The sequence below is a fragment of the Heteronotia binoei genome, chromosome 7, assembly GCF_032191835.1.
Source record: "Heteronotia binoei isolate CCM8104 ecotype False Entrance Well chromosome 7, APGP_CSIRO_Hbin_v1, whole genome shotgun sequence".
Taxonomy (NCBI): domain Eukaryota; kingdom Metazoa; phylum Chordata; class Lepidosauria; order Squamata; family Gekkonidae; genus Heteronotia; species Heteronotia binoei.
In genome coordinates this window covers 4585868-4609135 of record NC_083229.1, presented here as the reverse complement: position 1 = coordinate 4609135, position 23268 = coordinate 4585868, and the positions used below count along the sequence as shown (strand labels likewise).

Genomic DNA, 23268 nt, shown 5'->3' with positions numbered 1-23268 from the left:
TGGGCCGTTGTCCTGATCCAACATGGCTTCTCTTATGTTCTTACACACAGAATAAACATCAGATGTTTGAGAGAAGGAAGGAAGGAAGGAAAGTAAAGTAGTAAGGAAGGGAAGGAAGGAGGGAGGGTGGAAGAACTTTTACTTTAAATCCATTCTCCAAGCTGCCGGCTGGCTTGGCAAAGTGATTTAAAGAGAAATGCTTTCTCCAAGCTGGCTGACGGGGCAGTGAGGGCACACAATATATGTGGAAACACCACATGTGGCTCCTGAGCCACTGTTTGGCCACCCCCAATCTCTGAATCAAGGTAAGCTGGAGGTAGTCAAGCAAGAGATGGAAAGACTGAACATCGACAATCAGTAAACTAAAATGGGACGGGAATGGGTGAATTTAACCCAGAGGATCACTACATCTATTACTGTGGGCAAGAGTCCCGTAGACGTAGAAGATCACTGCAGATGGTGACTGTAGCCATGGAATTAAAAGATGTTTGCTCCTTGGGGGGGTCAAATATGGTGAATCTGGGCAGTATAATAAAAAGTAGAGACATCACCCTGCCAACAAAAGTCCGTATAGTCAAAGCGATGGTATTCCCTGTAGTGATGTATGACTGTGAGAGCTGGACCATAAGGAAGGCCGAGTGCAGAAGAATAGATGCTTTTGAGCTGTGGTGCTGGAGAAGACTCTTGAGAGACCCTTGGACTGCAAGAAGATCCAGTTAGTCAGTCCTAAGGGAAATCAACCCAGACTGTTCCCTGGGATGCTGAAGTCAGATGCTGAAGCTGAAATACTTTGGCCACCCAATGAGAAGGGAGCACTCCCTGGAGAAGATCCTGATGCTGGGAAAGACAGAAGGCAAAAGAAGAAGGGGACGGCAAAAGAGGAGATGGCTGGACAGCGTTACTGATGTAACAAACACGAATTTGAGCAGACTTCAGAGGATGGTGGAAGACAGGAGGGCCTGGCGTGACTTGGTCCATGGAGTTGCAAAGAGTCGGACTTGACTGTGCAACTGAACAACAACGACAAAAATCTAAGACCCACCACCATCATTTCAGGAAGACTGAAAATAAAGTGAAGGAGCATGAAAAACAGTAAAGTAAAGTAAAATTTTATTTGTATCCCGCCCTCCCCGTCCAAGCAGGCTCAGGGCGGCTAACAACAACAACAACAGTACTGAGAAAAAAAGTAAATTTATTTATTGGCAAATGCTGGAACCATACAAACACACACCAATCAATGGGAATGTCTCTTCGCCTCTTTTCCAACTCTCCCCCTCCCATCTGAACAGAATAAAAGGTCTCCTTCCTTCCTTTCTGCTCTGACAAAGGGAACTTTGAGTATGGCAAGCTCATACCCCCAAAATTCTTGTCGGTCTCTTTCAAATCAAACAGCCAAACAAAAACCCTCTCCCTGTCAAGCATCGGTATTTCGAATAAACAAGCCATTGTTTGATACAAAAACTCGTTTTATTGATAATCCGTTGTTGCTCAAGGTACGGTACCTTGAGAGTGATACAGAGTTGCTCATAGCATAGTGTTTTAAGGACTACATCAAAGGATATAGAAAAGATAGCCTCAAGGCATAACAAGCATGTGTGAATTGTTACAACGATGCAAAAATACTACCCACTACTATCATGCGGTTGAAACTTCAATCATTCTCATACATTCCTGCTCCTTTTGATAAGTGGTGAATGGGAACTGTTTGGGAGAGGCGCCTCCTTTCTCTCTATCAAAGTTACTGCATTCCTACATTTTCTACCCAGAGGTGGGAAAGAGGAAAGGAAGGTGAGAAAAATACGAGGGGGTTTGAGCTTTGAAATGCAACTATGGGAAAGGACAGATGTCAGAACCAAGGAGAGAGAAATCAGATTCCAATAAGTGTATTGATTTAATGCACAGAAATAGCATGCTTGACACTCCCAAGCCAGGAGTCCCTGAAACCCAGACGGTCACAAAACTGCCAGTTCTGTGCAGCACTGGGGAAGGCAAAACTGGAGGGGAGATTGACTGTGGTCTGTCCCTAACAGTTCCCCCCCACACACTCCTTTTTCTCCATTGTCAAGCAGGATTTGGACTCTGGTTTCTGAAAAGCAGCATAACACACCATGCTCTAGGGCACGGGTGGCCAAAATTGCTTAACACGAGAGCCACACAGAATATAGTCAGATGTTTGAATGTTGCAAGACACGAATGTCAGATGTCTGAGACCTGTTAAGACAAGAAAGGAGGGAGCGAAGAACATAAGAGAAGCCCTGTTGGATCAGGCCAATGGCCCCTCCAGTCCAACTCTCTGTGTCACATAAGAACCTAAGAGAAGCCATGTTGGATCAGGCCAGTGGCCCATCCAGTCCAACACTCTGTGTCACACATAAGAACCTAAGAGAAGCCCTGTTGGATCAGGCCAATGGCCCCTCCAGTCCAACACTCTGTGTCACATAAGAGAAGCCCTGTTGGATAAGGCCAGTAGCCCATCCAGACCAACACTCTGTGTCACATAAGAACATAAGAGAAGCCATGTTGGATCAGGCCAATGGCCCATCCAGTCCAACACTCTGTGTCACACAGTGGCCTATATATATATACACACACACACACACTGTGGCTAATAGCCACTGATGGACCTCTGCTCCATATTTTTATCCAATCTCCTCTTAAAGCTGGCTATGCTTGTAGCCGCCACCACCTCCGGTGGCAGTGAATTCCACATGTTAATCACCCTTTAGGTGAAGAAGGACTTCCTTTTATCCGTTTTAACCTGACTGCTCAGCAATTTCATCGAACGCCCACGAGTACTTGTATTGTGAGAAAGGGAGAAAAGGACTTCTTTCTCTACTTTCTCCATCCCATGCAGAATCCTGTCAGCCTCTATCATGTCACCCTGCAGTCGACATTTCTCCAAGCTAAAGAGCCCCAAGCGTTTTATCCTGAAAACAGGTGGGGGACGGAGAGATGGGAAAAGCAACTTTAAATGTAATCTTCAATCCATTGGCTGGCTTGGAGAAGTACGTAATTTAGAAGTAATCTCCAAGCTGGCTGACGGGGCGGTGGTGGCTTGGAGAGCCAACACAAGATGTGTGAAAGAGCCACAGGTGTAATAATAATAAATTTTTATTTATATCCCGCCCTCCCCGGCAAGGCAGGCTCAGGGCGGCTTACAAGACATGGAATGGACCATGATTAGAACAATACATTATATAATAAAATACAATAAAAACATTAATAAATTAATTAAAAAACCACTACAGTTAAAGGTGCTACCGTACAACGTGGTGTATATGTATATATTAGATGGCTAGGTGTCACTTCAGGATTCCATCTCATAGGCCATCCTGAGTCACAGTTTGGCTCCGCAGTCAAACCACTATGCACCACAGTAGATACACCAAGTTACAATAACGAAAGGGAAGAAGAGTAGGAAACAGCAATCGGAGAAAACCCAGCAAATTTCTTTCTTGACACCGAAAATACATACAAAACCACAACATCCCCCCCCCTTTTTTTGGCCCAAATAAAAAGTCTCGGAAACGTCACTGCCTCTGCCTTGGCTCTGGGACGTCTCCTGGCCCCTTGGGCTGGTCTCTAAAGCTGCCACCGGACTCGAATTTAACAGCCACGCAACAAGTCTTTGGGCCTCGACGGTCACAGAACTCTCGGGATGGGGCAGCGCAGGAAGCAGAACCGGAACCCAGGGCAGAGTCTGTCCTAGCCCGTCACTTCTCCTCCTGCAGCCGCCTCCTCTCCTCCACCGGCGCCTCCTCCCCGCCCTCCACCCGCGTCCCCTGCTCGACGGCTGCCTCCCGGTGGATGGGGACGACTCTCTCCGGGGGCAGGCGAGGGACCTCGACGCGGAGCTGCCCGCGGGCGTGGAGGGCGCAGGTCACGGCCTCCAGGTCGGCGTCGTCGGGCAGCAGCACCTCCCGGGACACCTCCCGGTAGTCCCGGGAGCAGCAGCCGTCGGGGGCCCGCTTCTGAGTCTGCCGCTTGGCCGTCACCTTCAGCCTCCTGCCGTCCAGCCGCCCCGCCACGTCCTCGGGGGAGAAGCCGGCCAGGTCCAGCGAGAGCCGCACGGGGGCGCTCGCTTGGCCCCAGGAGCGCAGGTCCGTCCCGTCCAGGAGCAAGAGGGCGCCGCGCTCCAGCACCCCCAGCTGGGCGCCCCCGTCTTCGAGCATCCCCTCCAGCAGGCTGCCGGCGGGCCGCGCCGTCTCCCAAGCGCACATCTCCGCGGGACTGCAAGCCCTCGACGGGGAGAGCCGCCAGCGTCGTTCGCGCAGGCTGGGCATGCCGCACTCCAGACCAGCTCCTTTCCAGGCGCACGCTTGGCGCTATCTGCCTGCACCATGCTGCGGCGCCTCCTTTTATAGCCACGCCGGCCAGTCCCGATTCGTCGAGAAGCTTCCTTCCCCGCCCCCTTCACTCCGTATATGGCCCTGAGGGGGCGGAGTCTAGGGGGGAGGCTTCAGCGCGCGCCGGCAGCTTCCCCGGGGTTGGGACTGCGCGTGGCGCCTTCGAGGTCTCGCGCGCTGCTTCTGGGCGGCTCAGCCGGGGCTTTCCTGGGGGAGGCGGCTGGCCCGCATTCCGGCTTCAACGAGAGGGGCTGCAGCGCTCCCTTGGGGGGGCCTTGCCGCGGGATAGAAATTCAAAGGAAGGAAGGAAGGAAGGAAGGAAGGAAGGAAGGAAGGAAGGAAGGAAGGAAGGAAGGAAGGAAGGAAGGAAGGAAGGAAGGAAGGAAGGAAGGAAGTTGACTGATACTCTTCAAAGTCATCTAACTTAATGGCCTGTCAGCCTCCCAGTGACCATGCATGGTTTCTTTTACATGTCCAGATTCTGCTGCCAGTGTCAGGGTTGCCAGCTCTGGGCTGGAAAACTCCTGGAGAGGTAATGGGAGGTAGTGGTAATGGGAGGGGGGAAGACAGGACCGCCATAGGGTATAATGATATACAGTCCACCATCCAAAGCAGTCATTTCCTCCAGGGGAATTGTTCTGTGGAGTTGATTCAGGTGGTTCGCTGTGTTGGTCTGAAGCAGTAGAACAAAGCAAGAGTCAAAAATGGCACCTTTAAGACCAGCAAAGTTTTATTCAGAATGTGAGCTTTCATATGCTGGAAGCACACTTCATCAGACAATAGGACTTTGCATACTAACTCACTGCCCACCTTCTCTGTATTTAGGACTGCTTGCCATTCCAGACTCTTATTTATTGCACTTCACACTCAGGATACCTTAATGACATAGACATCAACCCGCTATTCTGACTTATATTGCCTTCATTGTTGTCTCAGCCCAGTCACCACCAACCAACAATCACCAGACCCCAACTTGCGATTTTTTTAATTTGCTAAAAACATTTCCATGACTTTGCATTTCCATGACTTTGCCCACTTTCTCTATATTAAGGACTGCTTGCCATTCCAGACTCTTATTTATTGCACTTCGCACCCAGGATACCTTAATGACATAGACATAAATCTGAGATTCTGACATATTGCCCCCTTGTTGTTGCAGCCCAGTTGACATAAACTAACAATCACCAGGCCCCAAATTGTGAGTCTTTTACTCTGCTAACAAACATTTCCATGACTTTGTATACTAATTCACTGCCCACTTTCTCTATATTAATAGGACTGCTGGCCATTCCATCCTGCTGTCTGATGAAGTGTGCTTAGAGAGCACACAAAAGCTTCCATTCTGAATAAAACTTGGTTGGTCTTAAAGGTGAAACTTGACTCCTGCTTTGTAGCCGAACAAAGTTTGAGTTCAGTGGCACCTTTAAGATGAAAGAAGTTTAATTCTGGGTAGAGGCTTTTGTTGGCGCCCAGAATTAAATTCCATTGGCTTTAAAGGTGCCACAGGACTCAAACTTTGTTTTGTTCCTTTGTATTGCAGGATTGTATTGTAATTCCGGGAGTTCTCCATGTCCCACCTGGAGGTTGGCAACAACACCCGTACCTAAATAACTAGCGCCCCCTTAAGGCTGTAAGCACTGTCTACCGGAAGCGCCTGCGCAGTGTGAACCTTCTGATCCCAACCAGAAGCGAGACAGTCGCTCCTCCGGCCAGGGGCGTCGCCAAACGGTCCCAGCCAATAAGAGAACAGCTGCTACCCCCGCCCCTTTCTCTTTTGACAGAAAGCCCCGAAATGCGCATGCGTGCGATGCCTGCGGTTCCGCATTCCCTCCAAGAACTTGCGATTGGCCCAACTAAGTATCAGTCAAGCGGGAAGGAATAAAACCACCCCGTTGGACTCCTTCCGGTATCCCGCCCTTCGCACTGATTGGCGGATGGGCGTCTTCCGTCCGGGCATTGGGCTGCTCTGGGTCAGTCGCTCTCTATGGTTCCATTTCTCCAGAAGAAGAAGAAGCAGAGGCGGGCTGGATTCGCTCTCGGGGCCCGGGAGGTGAGAAGGCCGGGCGGGCTTCCTTCCTGCGCCCTCGGGGTAGCCTCGCTGCTCTTCCGGCCGGCTCCCCTCACTCTCACAGTTTCCGGCGGGAAGGCGGTGGGGTTGCCAACTAGCCCGGGAGATTCCTGGAGATGGGGGCACAGTTTGGGGGCTTCAGTGGGGGGGGGTCCTAATGCCTTGTCCACCCTCCAGAGCAGCCCTTTTGCTCCGGGGGGACTGATTTCTTGTCACCTAGAGTTCTGGGTCCTAGTTCTGGGAGCTCTCCAGGCCCCACCTGGAGGTTTGGCAACCAACGGGAAAGCACGGAGTACTGGAGAAAACCGTGTAATAAACAATTTTGTGAGCAATGCTTAAGCTCAATTAATTTTTTACGTATATAGTATCCTGATACGTAATAATACAGTTAATCGTATTAGGGACGATGGCTCGGGTAGAGCATCTGCTTGGGAAGCAGAAGGTCCCAGGTTCAATCCCCGGCATCTCCAACTAAAAAGGGTCCAGGCAAATAGGTGTGAAAAACCTCAGCTTGAGACCCTGGAGAGCCGCTGCCAGTCTGAGTAGACAAGACTGACTTTAGGGAGGGATGGTGGCTCAGTGGTAGAGCATCTGCTTGGGAAGCAGAAGGTCCCAGGTTCAATCCCCGGCATCTCCAACTAAAAAGGGTCCAGGCAAATAGGTGTGAAAAACCTCAGCTTGAGACCCTGGAGAGCCGCTGCCAGTCTGAGTAGACAAGACTGACTTTAGGGAGGGATGGTGGCTCAGTAGTAGAGCATCTGCTTGGTAAGCAGAAGGTCCCAGGTTCAATCCCCAGCATCTCCAGCTAAAAAGGGTCCAGGCAAGTTGGCGTGAAAAACCTCAGCTGGAGACCCTGGAGAGCCGCTGCCAGTCTGAGAAGACAATACTGATTTTGATGGACCAAGGGTCTGATTGAGGAGAAGGCAGCTTCATAGGTTCATATTGTTCACATTTCGCAACTGAACAGTATGCAATCGTAACATGAATTGCTTAGAAACGATGCAGAGAGTCCGCATTTAAAGAGACAAGCTCTATACTTGTATTACGCCTGAGGAGGCGTTGCCAATTGAAGACTGATGCTGTTGTGCTGGTAAATTTTCTTTAGCACAAATGCTGAGATTCAGCCAAAATGCAGCGTTGGTACTAAGTTTCTTCAGCAAAGGAATGCCATATTTCATCAAAGATGCCGTGTGACACGCTTCCGGTTTTTAGGCACGTTTCGATAGCCTTCATCTGACACACCTATTTTCAGTATCTGGAACCAATGCTCAAAAAAGTTACAGCGTGTTAGTCTACTGGTTTATTTCTCAGGCGGCATTAGCGGTTCTCCGATTGTAAGCATTGCTTACAAAATTGCTTATTACATAGTTTTCTCTGGTACCCCACCTGGAGTATGGCGACTTTATGTAGCTGAAAGGATTTGGGAAAGGGGGCACCCAGTGAATGTAATGCCATAGGAAGCGTTCACACACACTAAATAACATACTTTGCAACTGGATTTTTACTGCAAATTCCACTTGTTTTGTGAAAGCACTTATAGAATTCACACTGCAAAACAGCCTTCTCAGGAGACTGGGAGATCGCCAGGCCCCACCTGGAGGTTGGCAACTGTATGGGAGGACAGGATTTGGGGAGGGGAGGGTCCTCAATGGGATACAAGGCCGCAAAGTCCATGCCACAAAGCAGCCATTTCCAGGGAACTGATTTCTGTTGTCTGGAGACCAGTTCTAATTCCGTGAGATCTCCAGTCCCCACCCGGAGGTTGGCAGCTTCTAGTTCATGAATTGAATTTAATGTGCATTTGAAGGAACTGTGCAATGATAAATAATCCAGATTGAAATGAAAGTGAGTGTGGATTAACCAGTTCTGTCTCTTTGAAAGCACCTTGTATTGCTTTTGCGTCTGGAATGGACTTTGTACCAATATGATTTACGGTTCTTTGTTTTGCTCTTTGACCCTGGAACACATTCTCTTTTCTTCTGCGCCCTTTTCTACCTTTGTTTAGGGTGGCTGGATCTTGGTTGAGAAATGCTTGGAGGTTTGGGGGTGGATCCTGGGGAGGGCAGAGAGCCCCGTGGCGCAGAGTGGTAAAGCTGCAGTCCTAGCTCTGTTCATGACCTGAGTTTGATCCTGGTGGAAGCTGGGTTCAAGTAGCCGGCTCCAGGTTGACTCAGCCTTCCATCCTTCCGAGGTCGGTAAAATGAGTCCCCAGCTTGCTGGGGGTGAAGCGTAAATGATTGGGGGAAGGCGATGGCAAACCACCCCTGTAAAAAGTCTGCCGTGAAAATGTTGTGAAAGCAACATCACCCCAAAGTCAGCAATGACTGGTGCTTGCACAGGGGTTTACCTTTACTTTTATGTAGAGTTGCTGGATTTGGTTAAGAAATTCTGGAGTGGATTCTGGAGATGGCAGAGAGCTCAGTATGGATGTAATGCAACGCAGCCCACTGTCCAACCGTATCTGCCTTAAAGAGCCCCTTGTAGCTGGAGTTAGTTGAGTTCCTTGGAGGGATTATGTCTGTCACAGAGACCTAGATTTGTTTCAAGCTGAATAGTACGCTCTTGATGCAGTACAGCAGGAGTGGCCAACAGTAGCTCTCCAGATGTTTTTTGCCTACAACTCCCAGCAGCCCCAGCCATTGGCCATGCTGGCTGGGGCTGATGGGAGTTGTAGGCAAAAAAACATCTGGAGAGCTGCCGTTGGCCCCCCCCCCCCCTGCACTACAGCAATTGGTTGCAAGCAGGGCTTGAATTCAGTAGGAGCTCACAGGAGCACAGCTCCTGAACCTCCAGCCAAGGTCTGTATGAAGTGGGGAGTTTTCTACCTGCTGCACACAGATCCCGGGGCATTCGGAAATGAGATATGCTACTGAGTTCTTGCATCTTTTTTCCTACAAAATGACCCCTGGTTGCGACCGAATATTCCTGTTTCCCGCCAGAAAATCTGGTTGCGAACAATTGCTATAGTGCATCGAGGGTGCATCGTCCTGCAATTTATGAAAACGGCTCTCTACTTGGCTTCTGGAAGCCTGTCTGCATTGCAGTCGTGGACAGATTTGACGCTGATCCAGAGAGGTAGCTATGCTAATTTGTTACTGCAGTTTTAAATAAGAGACTCGTGCTACCAGTTTGATGTAGTGGTTAAGTGTGCAGACTCTTAACTGGGAGAACCGGCTTTGATTCCCCCCTCCTCCACTTGCACCTGCTGGCATGGCCTTGGGTCAGCCAGAGCTCTCTAAACTGGGAGAACCGGGTTTGATTCCCCCCCTCCTCCACTTGCACCTGCTGGCATGGCCTTGAGTCAGCCAGAGCTCTCTTATCTGGGGGAACTGGGCTTGATTCCTCACTCCTCCACTTGCAGCTGCTGGAATGGCCTTGGGTCAGCCATAGCTCTCTTATCTGGGAGAACCGGGTTTGATTCCCCCCTCCTCCACTTGCACCTGCTGGAATGGCCTTGGGTCAGCCAGAGCTCTCTTATCTGGGAGAACCGGGTTTGATTCCCCCCTCCTCCGCTTGCAGCTGCTGGAATGGTCTTGGGTCAGCCAAAGCTCTCTTATCTGGGAGAACCGGGTTTGATTTCCCACTCCTCCACTTGCAGCTGCTGGGATGGCCTTGGGTCAGCCAGAGCTCTCTTATCTGGGGGAACTGGGCTTGATTCCTCACTCCTCCACTTGCAGCTGCTGGAATGGCCTTGGGTCAGCCAGAGCTCTTTTCTGGGAGAACCGGGTTTGATTCCCCCCTCTTCCACTTGCACCTGCTGGCATGGCCTTGGGTCAGCCAGAGCTCTCTTATCTGGGAGAACCAGGTTTGATTCCCCCCTCCTCCACTTGTAGCTGCTGGAATGGCCTTGGGTCAGCAAAGCTCTCTTATCTGGGAGAACCGGGTTTGATTCTCCACTCCTCCACTTGCAGCTGCTGGAATAGCCTTGGGTCAGCCAGAGCTCTCTTATCTGGGAGAACAGGGTTTGATTCCCCACTCCTCCACCTGCAGCTGCTGGAATGGCCTTGGGTCAGCAAAGCTCTCTTATCTGGGAGAACCGGGTTTGATTCTCCACTCCTCCACTTGCAGCTGCTGGGATGGCCTTGGGTCAGCCAGAGCTCTCTTATCTGGGAGAACCGGGTTTGATTCCCCACTCCTCCACTTGCAGCTGCTGGAATAGCCTTGGGTCAGCCAGAGCTCTCTTATCTGGGAGAACAGGGTTTGATTCCCCACTCCTCCACCTGCAGCTGCTGGAATGGACTAGGGTCAGCCAGAGCTCTCTTATCTGGGAGAACCGGGTTTGATTCCCCACTCCTCCACTTGCACCTGCTGGGATGGCCTTGGGTCAGCTGTAGCTCTCGCAGAGTTGTCCTTGAAAGGGTAGCTGCTGTGAGAGCTCTCTCAGCCCCACCCACCTCACAGGGTGTCTTTTGTTGAGGGAGAAGATAAAGGAGATTGTAAGCCGCTTTGAAGCTCTGATTCAGAGAGAAGGGTGGGTTATAAATCTGCAGTCTTCTTCTTAAGGCCTTAGCAAAATCTGTTCTAAGAAGAAGAGGAAGAAGAATTGCAGGTTTATACCCCGCCCTTCTCTCTGAATCAGAGTCAGGGTGGCTTCAATCTTCTATGTCTTCTCCCCCCACAACAGACAGAGGTGGGTGGGGCTGAGAGGACTCTTAGCAGCTGCCCTTTCAAGGACAACACCTGCAATAGCTCTGGCTGACCCAAGGCCATTCCAGCAGGTGCAAGTGGAGGAGTGGGGAATCAAACCCGGTTCTCCCAGATAAGAGTCCGCACACTTAACCACTGCTCCAAACTGGCTCTCTTTCCTTCCAACTGGCTCTCTAGCGTACACTGTTGTGAGCAGTGCTCACTTTACTAGGTGCCTGGATTCCTCTGATGAAGGAAGACCCTCATTCCTGTAATTATGCTGGAACAAGCTTTAAGATACCCCTGGGCTTGGGTTTAATTTGGTTTTCACAAGGGTGGCTTTCTTGATAATGATTTGTGGGAGTGGTAGCTTTTTTGGGATCTGCCGGGGAATTCTTGCGAAGGTAAGGTTATGAATGCATTTAAGAAGGACAGCCTGATTTCTGCAAAGGACTCAAGGTGACTGGCCATGATAGCTAAAAAGGAATACAGATTCACAACCAAAACAAAACAAAAAAGTTTAGTTGAATGTTGATTAATATGAAAAATGTGCCTACTTTCTTGACTTTCCTGTTCAGATGTTAATTTGCACCCATTAGATTGGGGGTGTCAAACCTGCAGCCCGAGAGCCTAATCAGACCCTTGCGCAACTGGCTGTCATCTGCTTCTTCTCCCTCTCTCTTGCTTTCTTCTGCATCACTGCTTGCTTTGCCCGGCTTGCTCAATCGCACAGGAGCTACGGAGTGAAGCCTCTATTTTCTCCATTGGCTGAGGCGCCTCCTTTGGGGTAGCTTGGCCAGGCTCTCTCAATCTCACAGCACAGCTACTGAGCCAAGCCTCTCTTCCTTCTGTTGGCTGAGGCTCCTCCCCCTCCTGGTTCCCTGGGGAAGGAAGGAAAAAGCCAGAGCTTCCTCTGCCCAGTTCCCTGGATCGCGCAGGAGAGGTACAAAGAAAGCGCCTTTAAGACTGACAAGCGTTAATGTATTAATCATGTTTTATTTTAAGTTTTTTTAAAAAAATCTTTAATTGTGTTTGACTGTGCCCTTTATAACGTTTATATCTCTGTTACCTGGCGTTGCATTTTATGACACACACAGCCCGGCCTCACAAAGTTTCCAACCCTCATGACGAATGAGTTCGACACCCTCGTATTAGATGACTTGTACCAATTTAAAATTTCAAGGTGTTCCTTAAAAGTATAGAGGTATGATTACTTTTTTTTTTTTTTACAGTTTAAATTTTATTGAAACTTTTCAATATATAAAAAACAAACCAACAAACAACTCAAAGAAAAAATAGAAACCAAGCAAGATGCGTATTGCAGTTTCCTCATGACATAAAGAAAGAAACATAGAATGCAAAACATTAACCCAATACACCAGGGATTGTCAACGGTAGCTCTCCAGAGGTTTTTTGCCTACAACTCCCATCAGCCCCAGCCAGTATGGCCAATGGCTGGGGCTGATGGGAGTTGTAGGCAAAAAAACATCTGGAGAGCTACCATTGGCCACCCCTGCGATACACCACCAAGCCCTAAGGCAAAATATTCCTCAAAGTTACGACATCGAATTAATAAATCATAATGTTCAAATACTTTAGAGGAATGTTACCAAAATTAGTTTCCTCTCAATGCACAGCAGCCAAGAAGGTCTGAGCGCCTGCTCCGGCTGCAACGCCACTGAGAATGTTCTCCGCAGTTGAGAACGAAACGTCTGGAAGGAAAACTTTCTCCAGTAGAACACGGCACTTGAGCCCGAAAGATTCTACAAACCCTAGTTTCCTTATTGTTTACATCTTTGAGAAAGATGAACCATTTTTCAAGAAACCAGTCGTCTGCTTTGACGTTATCCTGCAGAGTAATGCTGGTAGCTAATTTATCTTGAATCAAGATGCCCCAAACTTTGTTAAACCAACCATTTAACGTAGGAGCTTTAGCTGGTCTGATTGCTTTTGTGCAGTCAGGGATGTGAAACAGATTGGATGTGTTGTCCTGTGGGATCAGCTAATGCGACTGTGCGATTTTTTTTCCAGGAGCGAAGAACTGCAGAGATGACTTCTGCCATCTTATCTTCCTCCTTCCAGCTTCCTCAAGGGGACAAGTATATTTATTACATCCTGATGGAAAATCTACCCTATGGCAGCAAGTTATTTCTTGCGGGGAGCATGTGCTACATCAAAGAGCAGACGTACCTGCGCTACATTGGAACGGACATGTCTTCTACCCGCTTTTGGAGATTCTTCATGGTCGAGGATGGCTCTGCGGCCACGGTGGATGTAGAAATTCTGCACCCTGTGGGCAAGGTGATGGCGGATTTCCTCATAGCTATCAGCAGCCCCCGTGAGCGGTTGAACTGCTTTCTGGAAAAGCTGGCTCTGGACTCAGCTTTGAAGGCCAGAGAGGGTCAACGGGTCCTTGTCGATTTGGGCCAACGGACTTTCCCTGGAACTATATGCTACATTGGGAACCTAAGGAGCCCTTTGCCATGTGGGCTGTGTCCCATTTACGTTGGGGTGGAGTTGCAGGTAAGGTGATCGAGGAAGCAGGAATGGCCTCGATGCTTGTGGGTGTGGCGCGTGAGCGCACCTAGGCTCTGTACAGCACACTTCAAGCATTGACTGAGTTTGCGGGTTGTGGCGTAACCTGTGGGAAGCGATAGAACAAAGTTGGAGTCCAGTAGCAACTTTAAGACCAACAAAGTTTTATTCAGGGCGTCAACTTTCGTGAGCGTGCACACTTCGTCTGACGATGAAATGGGGTACGGTGAGCAGTGCTACGTACAACTGGTGGGCAGTCGGTTAGGCATCTAGAGTTTGTCCTTGAAAGAGCAGCTTCTGGGGGAGCTCTCTCAGCCCCCACCCCTGCCTCAGAGGGTGTTTGTCGTAGGGGAGGAAGATGAAGGAGACTGTAAGCCACTCGGAGAGTGAAGGGCGGGATATAAATCCAACGTCGTCGTCATCATTGAAACGCTGAATTTGCTGGCAGAGGGTGTAGTGATGGCCGCAGGCGTGGATGCCTTTAAAAGAGGACAAGATCGGGGGCGTCAAACATGCATTTCGGGGGCCAAATCAGGCCCCCAGAGGGCTCCTATCAGGCCCCTGAGCAACTGGCTCTTGTCTGCTTCCTTCTCCCTCTCTCTTGCTTCCTTCTTCATCACGGCTTGCTTTGCAAGGCTTGCTCAATGGCACAGCCACTGCAGAGCAAAACCTCTATTTTCTCCATTGGCTGAGGCTCCTCCCTTGGGGAGGAAAGGGGGAGGAATAGCTTGTTTTGCCAGGATCTCTCAGTGGCATAGCGAAGCTACTGAGCCAAGCCTCTTTTCCTTCCGTTGGCTGAGGCTCCTCTCTCCCGTCCCCTGGGGAAGGGAGGAAAGAGCCAGAGTTTCCTTTGCCAGTTCCCTGGATCCCATGGGAGAAATACAAAGAAAGCATCCTAGAGACCAATGAGTGCATGTTTTAAGTTTTCAAAGAAATATATTTGTGCTTGTGTTCTTTATAAAATTTATATCTCTGTTGCCGAATCTGTGGCCCGGCCCGACATGGTTTGGCCGAACCCGACATGGCCCAGCCCAACAAGGTCTCATTTATGTCAAATCCAGCCCTCATAACAAATGAGTTCGACACCCCTGAATTAAACAGATTCATGGCCCATCAGTGGCCGCTAGTCATGGTGGCGAAAGGGAACCTTCATGTTCAGAGGCAGCAAACCTCTGAATCCCAGGGCAAGGAAGCAGTATCCTGGAGGGAAGAAGGGAATGTGACTGTAAGCCGCTTCGGGACTCCTCGAGGTAGAGAAAAGTGGGGTATGAAACCCTTCTCTTCTTCATCGGGGAAGGCCTTCGCCTCCATGCCTGTTTTGTTCGGCTCTCCAGAAGAACTGGTTGCGTGAGATGGGATGATGGAGTAGATGGGCCAGTGGTCTGTTCCAGCAGGGCTGTTCATATGTACTTGTGATGTAACACTGATGCATAAGAATATAAGAGAAGCCATGTTGGATCAGACAAATGGCCCATCCAGCCCAACACTCTGTGTCACATAAGAACATAAGAGAAGCCATGTTGGATCAGGCCAATGGCCCATCCAGTCCAACACTCTGTGTCACATAAGAACATAAGAGAAGCCCTGTTAGATCAGGCCAATGGCCCATCCAGTCCAACACTCTGTGTCACATAAGAACATAAGAGAAGCCATGTTGGATCAGGCCAATGGCCCATCCAGTCCAACACTCTGTGTCACATAAGAACATAAGAGAAGCCCTGTTAGATCAGGCCAATGGCCCATCCAGTCCAACACTCTGTGTCACATAAGAACATAAGAGAAGCCATGTTGGATCAGGCCAATGGCCCATCCAGTCCAACACTCTGTGTCACATAAGAACATAAGAGAAGCCATGTTGGATCAGACTGATGGCCCATCCAGTCCAACACTCTGTGTCACATAAGAGAAGCCATGTTGCATCAGACTAATGGCCCATCCAGTCCAACACTCTGGGCGTTTTCGCACTCACCTTCAGCCGGCGCGTCCCCCCTCTTCACCGCGCAGGATCTGCGCGGATTTAGCACTAAATGCCGCGGAGCAGCCAGAAGAGCCGGAAACTCCCGTCGCAAAAGCCACGCAAACGGAAACTGCCTTTTGGCGGTTTACGTTTGAGCGGCTTTTGCGCTGGGAGCTTTCGGCTCTTCCGGCTGCTCCGCGGCATTTAGTGCGAAATCCGCGCAGGAAGAGGGGGGTGAAGAGGGGGGTCGCGCCGGCTGAAGGTGAGTGCGAAAATGCCCTCTGTGTCACATAAGAACATAAGAGAAGCCATGTTAGATCAGGCCAGTGGCCCCTCCAGTCCAACACTCTGTGTCACACAGTGGCCAATAAAACCAGGCACCATCAGGAGGTCCATCAGTGGGGCCAGGACACTGGAAGCCCTCCCACTGTTACCCCTACAACCACCAAGAATACAGAGCATCACTTGCCCCAGACAGAGAGTTCCAACAATATGCTGTGGCTAATAGCCACTGATGGACTTCTGCTCCGTATGTTTATCCAATCCGCTCTTGAAGCTGGCTATGCTTGTAGCCGCCACCACCTCCTGTGGCAGTGAATTCCCCATGTTAATCACCCTTTGGGTGAAGAAGTACTTCCTTTTATCTGTTTTAACTTGATCGCTCAGGGATTTCCTTGAATGCCCATGAGTTCTTGTATTGTGAGAAAGGGAGAAAAGGAATTCTTTCTCTACCTTCTCTATCCCATGCATAATCTTGTAAACCTATTGTATGAGATTTAGGATCTACTCTTCTGCAAATTCTCGTTCCTGTGCTGATGTTCCTCGCTGCCTCTTTCCATGGCTCGTGTTACGCTTGTCTTACAGAGTTCTCCCTGGTTTGGTCTGCGGGCCTGGGATGTCACGTATCTGTCTGCCTTTTCTCCAGGAGGACGGCGTTGGCAAAGGCCACTGTGACGGCACCTATAACGGGAAAGAATACTTCAAGTGCAAACCGGACTGTGGCCTCTTCCTGCCATGTAACAAGCTGCAGTTTGTAGCAGCATCTGAGGGCGATGAGGCAAAGCAGGAGGGAAAGATGGAGGCTGCGGAGGACATTCCTGTAAAAGTGGGGGAAACCGTTGCTTTCTACGTGGATGACGTCTGCACTCGCGGAGTAGCCATGGCTGTGTACAAGGAGGGCAACAACTGGATGGTTAAAGTATGCCCGGTAAGGAACTCACTCTTCTGTTTTCAGTCTTTTGCTAGACGTATTCATTAAACAGAGCCAGTTTAGTGTAGTGATGAAGTGCATGGATTCTTATTCGGGAGACCTGGGTTTGATTCCCCACTTCTCCACTTGCAGCTGCTGGAATGGCCTTGAGAGAGAGCCATAGCTATGGCAGGAGTTGTCCTTGAAAGGGCAGCTTCTGTGGGAGCTCTCTCAGCTCCACCTGCCTCACAGGGTGTCTGTTGTGGGGGAGGAAGGTAAAGGAGATTGTGAGCCGCTCTGAGACTCTTTGGAGTGGAGGGCGGGATATAAATCCAATATCTTCATCTACCTCACAGGGTGTCTGTTGTGGGGGGGGGAGGAAGGTAAAGGAGATTGTGAGCCGCTCTGAGACTCTTTGGAGTGGAGGGCGGGATATAAATCCAATATCTTCATCTACCTCACAGGGTGTCTGTTGTGGAGGGGGAGGAAGGTAAAGGAGATTGTGAGCCGCTCTGAGACTCTTCAGAGTGGAGGGCGGGATATAAATCCAGTATCTTCATCTACCTCACAGGGTGTCTGTTGTGGGGGGAGGAAGGTAAAGGAGATTGTGAGCCGCTCTGAGACTCTTCGGAGTGGAGGGCGGGATATAAATCCAATATCTTCATCTACCTCACAGGGTGTCTGTTGTGGGGGGGGGGAGGAAGGGAAAGGAGATTGTGAGCCACTCTGAGACTCTTCAGAGTGGAGGGCGGGATATAAATCCAATATCTTCATCTACCTCACAAGGTGTCTGTTGTGGGGAAGGAAGGTAAAGGAATTTGTGAGCCGCTCTGAAACTCTTCAGAGTGGAGAGTGGGATATAAATCCAATATCTTCATCTACCTCACAGGGTGTCTGTTGTGGGGGAGGAAGGTAAAGGAGACTATGAGCCGTTCTGAGACTCTTCGGAGTGGAGGGCGGGATATAAATCCAATATCTTCATCTACCTCACAGGGTGTCTGTTGTGGGGGGAGGAAGGTAAAGGAGATTGTGAGCCGCTCTGAAACTCTTCAGAGTGGAGAGTGGGATATAAATCCAATATCTTCATCTACCTCACAGGGTGTCTGTTGTGGGGGAGGAAGGTAAAGGAGATTGTGAGCCGCTCTGAGACTCTTCGGAGTGGAGGGCGGGATATAAATCCAATATCTTCATCTACCTCACAGGGTGTCTGTTGTGGGGGGGGGGGGGGAGGAAGGGAAAGGAGATTGTGAGCCGCTCTGAGACTCTTCAGAGTGGAGGGCGGGATATAAATCCAATATCTTCATCTACCTCACAAGGTGTCTGTTGTGGGGAAGGAAGGTAAAGGAATTTGTGAGCCGCTCTGAAACTCTTCAGAGTGGAGAGTGGGATATAAATCCAATATCTTCATCTACCTCACAGGGTGTCTGTTGTGGGGGAGGAAGGTAAAGGAGACTGTGAGCCGTTCTGAGACTCTTCGGAGTGGAGGGTGGGATATAAATCCAATATCTTCATCTACCTCACAGGGTGTCTGTTGTGGGGGGAGGAAGGTAAAGGAGATTGTGAGCCGCTCTGAAACTCTTCAGAGTGGAGAGTGGGATATAAATCCAATATCTTCATCTACCTCACAGGGTGTCTGTTGTGGGGGAGGAAGGTAAAGGAGACTGTGAGCCGTTCTGAGACTCTTCGGAGTGGAGGGCGGGATATAAATCCAATATCTTCATCTACCTCACAGGGTGTCTGTTGTGGGGAAGGAAGGGAAAGGAGATTGTGAGCCGCTCTGAGACTCTGAGATTCAGAGTATAGGGCAGGGTATAAATGTATGGAGGTGGTCTCCTCCTCCTCCTTTCTCCTAAGGAGGGTGTGGTGGCTGTCCCATTTTTGGGGCAGAGCATGTGTTCCACTTGCTGCATTGGAAGGTGATGCAGATAATGTTGCTAAAGTCTCAGTGGCAGATGTTCATGCTTGGCATTCATCAGTCCTGGTGTCTCTAGTTAAAAAATGTTTTATTTTGTGGTTTTGGACAGTTTTCGCCTGTGACCATAGAGAGCAGGATAAAGTTTGGAAAGTGAAACACCTAACTGTCTCTGGATTATGCAGTTCCTTGCTCCTCTGCAGGTGTTTCTGAACTTGTTGACAAACGTTGGTGGTGCTGCCTTTCTGCCCACTTCGGGCCCTCAAGCTGGTGAACCATCCAAAAAACATTGGAAGTCAACTTTTTCAAACAGTGACACACGCAAAAACTTTCAGGCACAGCAGGTTGTATATGAATCAATGGAATAGTGCAGCTCCAAGTAATAATTATGAAGTTTTGCTGTCAATCAGACGCTTGGGGCTCTTTAGCTTGGAGAAACGTCGATTGCGGGGTGACATGATAGAGGTTTACCTCCTGTGGCAGTGAATTCCACATGTTAATCACCCTTCGGGTGAAGAAGGACTTCTTTTTATCCGTTCTAACCCTACTGCTCAGCAATTTCATTGAATGCCCACGAGTTCTTGTATTGTGAGAAAGGGAGAAAAGGACTTCTTTCTCTGCTTTCTCCATCCCATGCATTATTTTGTAAACCTCAATCATGTCACCCCGCAGTCGACGTTTCTCCAAACTAAAGAGCCCCAAGCGTTTTAACTTTTCTTCATAGGGAAAGTGTTCCAACCCTTGGATCATTCTAGTTGCCATTTTCTGGACTTTTTCCAGTGCTATAATATCCTTTGTGAGGTGTGGTGACCAAAATTGCACACAGCGTTCCAAATGAAACTGCACCATCGATTGATACTGGCTGATTTGTTTTCAAACTCTGAAAAAAGTCTGCCGTGTAATTTGTTGTGATGCGACATCACCCTAGAGTTGGAAACGATTGGTGCTTGCTCAGGGGACTACTTTTACCTTTTTTAATCAGATAAATGCCTACCAGTGAGACAGGAACTTTTGGTAGAAATATAGGATTGTCTTCATCTCCCACCCTTCCCTTTCCACTCTTAACTGAGTCTTGTGCTTCTCCACGTATAGGAAGAAGAAGGGACGACAGATGTTTTTAGGGATATCCCCATGGACTCCGTGGTGAAGGAAGAGCTGCTTACATCAGGTGAATTGGCTCTTTGGTGGTCTGTAGCTATAGATTCTGTTCTCCATTTTCCTGAGGGCGAAAGCTGCCCCCAAACTCTTTTCTAGTTCTGTTGCAGCGTCGGGGTGTGGTTTTGAATGGATGTTTTCTGCAACTCCCCCCGCCCCATTGCCTTTGTAGCTGCTTTGTTTGGTTCTGTCCTGCAGAATAGTTTCAGAACCCCATGAAAAAGTTGGCATAGCCTTTGAATCAGCCATAGCTCTCTCAGGAGTTGTCCTTGAAAGGACAGCTGCAGGGAGAGCTCTCTCAGCTCCCTCTGCCTCACAGGGTGTCTGTTGTGTGTGTGTGTGTGTTTTAGGGGAGGAAGGTAAAGGAGATTGTGACCGCTCTGAGACTCTGAGATTTGGAGTGGAGGGCAGGATATAAATTCAATATCTTTTTCATCTTCTTCTTCTACCGGCTTCAGCTTTTCCTAGCATTTTTGTATTTTTCAGTGACTGAAATGCAATAGTCTCAGCTTAGATCAAGATGGGTCACCGTGTTTGGTTGCGGCAGTAGAAAACAACCAGAGTCCAACAGAGTCCACAAATGAAATTTGTGGCAGGGGAGGGGCTTTCGTGAGTCACTGCTCACTTCTTCGGATACCTGAAGGAAGTGAGGAGTAACTCAGAAAAGCTCACCCCCTGCCACAAACTTCGTTAGCCCTTGAGATGCTCTTGCTCTGTCCTACAGCCAAATTTTAGTCATTTTAGCTTCCTGAAAGAATTCCAGATTGAGTTGATCAGGTGTTAAGAACATAAGAGAAGCCATGTTGGATCAGGCCAATGGCGCATCCAGTCCAACACTCTGCGTCACATAAGAACATAAGAGAAGCCATGTTGGATCAGGCCAATGGCCCATCCAGTCCAACACTCTGTGTCACATAAGAACATAAGAGAAGCCATGTTGGATCAGGCCAATGGCCCATCCAGTCCAACACTCGGTGTCACATAAGAGAAGCCATGTTGGATCAGGCCAATGGCCCCTCCAGTCCAACATTCTGTGTCACACATAAGAACATAAGAGAAGCCATGTTGGATCAAGCCAATGGCCCATCCAGTCCAACACTCTGTGTCACATAAGAACATAAGAGAAGCCCTGTTGGATCAGGCCAGTGGCCCCTCCAGTCCAACACTCTGTGTCACATAAGAACATAAGAGAAGCCATGTTGAATCAGGCCAGTGGCCCCTCCAGTCCAACATTCTGTGTCACATAAGAACATAAGAGAAGCCCTGTTGGATCAGGCCAATGGCCCATCCAGTCCAACACTCTGTGTCACATAAGAACATAAGAGAAGCCCTGTTGGATCAGGCCAGTGGCCCATCCAGTCCAACACTCTGTGTCACATAAGAACATAAGAGAAGCCCTGTTGGATCAGGCCAGTGGCCCCTCCAGTCCAACACTCTGTGTCACATAAGAACATAAGAGAAGCCCTGTTGGATCAGGCCAATGGCCCATCCAGTCCAACACTCTGTGTCACATAAGAACATAAGAGAAGCCATGTTGAATCAGGCCAATGGGCCATTGGCCTGATCCAACAGGGCTTCTCTTCTGTTCTTATGTGTGACACAGAGTGTTGGGCTGGATGAGCCAGTGGCCTGATCCAACAGGGCTTCTCTTATGAGAGCCACTGCTGCTTGTCACTCCATTTCCAGAGGTGATGCTCGAGCTTATTTACCCTATTTTTCTTTTTAAAAATCTGAGCTAGATGTTCACATTGCCTTTCAATCCACATTTCCAAAGCGGCCTACAAGAAAAGCTTTCCCCCCCTATCATTCTTGTGTTTCTGGCCTTCTTTCAGGGCAGCTCTTGACAGCTAAGCTGTGAGGCAACATCAGACTGTAGAACAACGTATGAATCCCATGGCGCCTTTAAGACCCACACAGTTTTATTCTGGGTATGAGCTTTCATATGCACGCATGCTTCCCCTGAAATAGCATGCATGCACACGAAAGCTTGAATTAAACTTTAAGAACATAAGAACATAAGAGAAGCCATGTTGGATCAGGCCAGTGGCCCATCAAGTCCAACACTCTGTGTCACACTTAAGAACATAAGAGAAGCCATGCTGGATCAGGCGAGTGGCCCCTCCAGTCCAACACTCTGTGTCACATAAGAACATAAGAGAAGCCCTGTTGGATCAGGCCAGTGGCCCATCCAGTCCAACACTCTGTGTCACATAAGAACATAAGAGAAGCCATGTTGGATCAGGCCAATGGCCCATCAAGTCCAACACTCTGTGTCACACAGTGGCAACTTTGTTGCCCTTAAAGGTGCCACTGGTCTCAAGGTTTGTTCTGTCGCTTCAGACCAGGGGTGGCCAAATTTGCTTAACACAAGAGCCACATAGAATAAACATCAGATGCTTGAGAGCCGCAAGACATGAACTTCAGATGTTCGAAGGAAGGAAGGAAAATAAATAGAGGAGGGAGGGAGAGGTGGAAAAAAAGCAACGTTGCATCTCCAAACCACTGATTGGCTTGGCTTGGAGAAGGGATTTGAAGAGACAGATGCCTTCTCGGAGCTAGCTGACAGGGCCTTGGGGACTTCAATAGCCGCACAATGTGTGCGAAAGAGCCACCCGTGGCTCCCGAGCCACGGTTTGGCCACCCTCGCTTCAGACCAACACAGCTGCCCACCTGAATCTAGCATCAAACGGTGGCCAGAGAACGTTACTCTGTCAAAGATTTCAGGTTTTCACGGCTGGTAACATCATTAGGGTTTGTAGAATCTTTCGGGCTCAAGTGCCGTGTTCTACTGGAGAAAGTTTTCCTTCCAGACGTTTCGTTCTCAGCTGCGGAGAACATCCTCAGTGGCGTTACAGCTGGAGCAGGCGCTCTGACCTTCTGATCTCAATGCACAGCAGCCAAGAAGGTCTGAGCGCCTGCTCCGGCTGCAACGCCACTGAGGATGTTCTCCGCAGCTGAGAACGAAACGTCTGGAAGGAAAACTTTCTCCAGTAGAACACGGCACTTGAGCCCAAAAGATTCTACAAACCCTAACGTTATTCTGTGTTTGTTGCTTTCAGCGCTGGGGACCGACGCAGCCAGTGGGCCCTGGACCCCACGGAAACGTGAGAGAAGCGAGGAGCTGGAGGACGGAGAGGACCGGCCGCCCGCTCTTGACGTGAACTCCGTCGTGCAGATTGACCTGGGCACAGGCAGTTGCATCACCGGCACGATCCGCTGGATTGGCTACATGTCGACAACACGGCAGAAGACGGCTGGGATCGAACTGGTACTTGCGTGCAGGTCTCGGACCCGGCTAGTGTCACGTCCTAGCGCAGAAGCCGGCAGCCTTTTAAACTAGGGTTTTCCGCCCCCCCTCCTTCTCACTGTTGCAGCCCCAGGTGTGCCGGCAAAGGGAAGGTGGGCAGGGGGAGTTTTGTTTATTTATTTATTACTTTAGTTTTCTATCCCGCCTTCTCCGCAAGTGGACTCAAGGCGGCT

General features: G+C 49.5%; 1 protein-coding gene across 1 annotated transcript in view; it reads left to right on the top strand.

The window, feature by feature from the left end:
- Positions 1-6254: 6254 nt before the first annotated feature.
- LOC132574916 (ubiquitin carboxyl-terminal hydrolase CYLD-like) overlaps positions 6255-23268 on the top strand; it is a 50943-nt gene continuing 33929 nt past the window's right edge. Inside the window, exons 1-5 of the mRNA XM_060243166.1 lie at positions 6255-6396; positions 13072-13563; positions 16458-16739; positions 19726-19801; positions 22848-23056. Of these exons, the coding sequence (XP_060099149.1) occupies positions 6331-6396; positions 13072-13563; positions 16458-16739; positions 19726-19801; positions 22848-23056 (1125 nt within the window). The 5' untranslated portion in view covers positions 6255-6330. The remainder of the gene's footprint in view (positions 6397-13071; positions 13564-16457; positions 16740-19725; positions 19802-22847; positions 23057-23268) is intronic.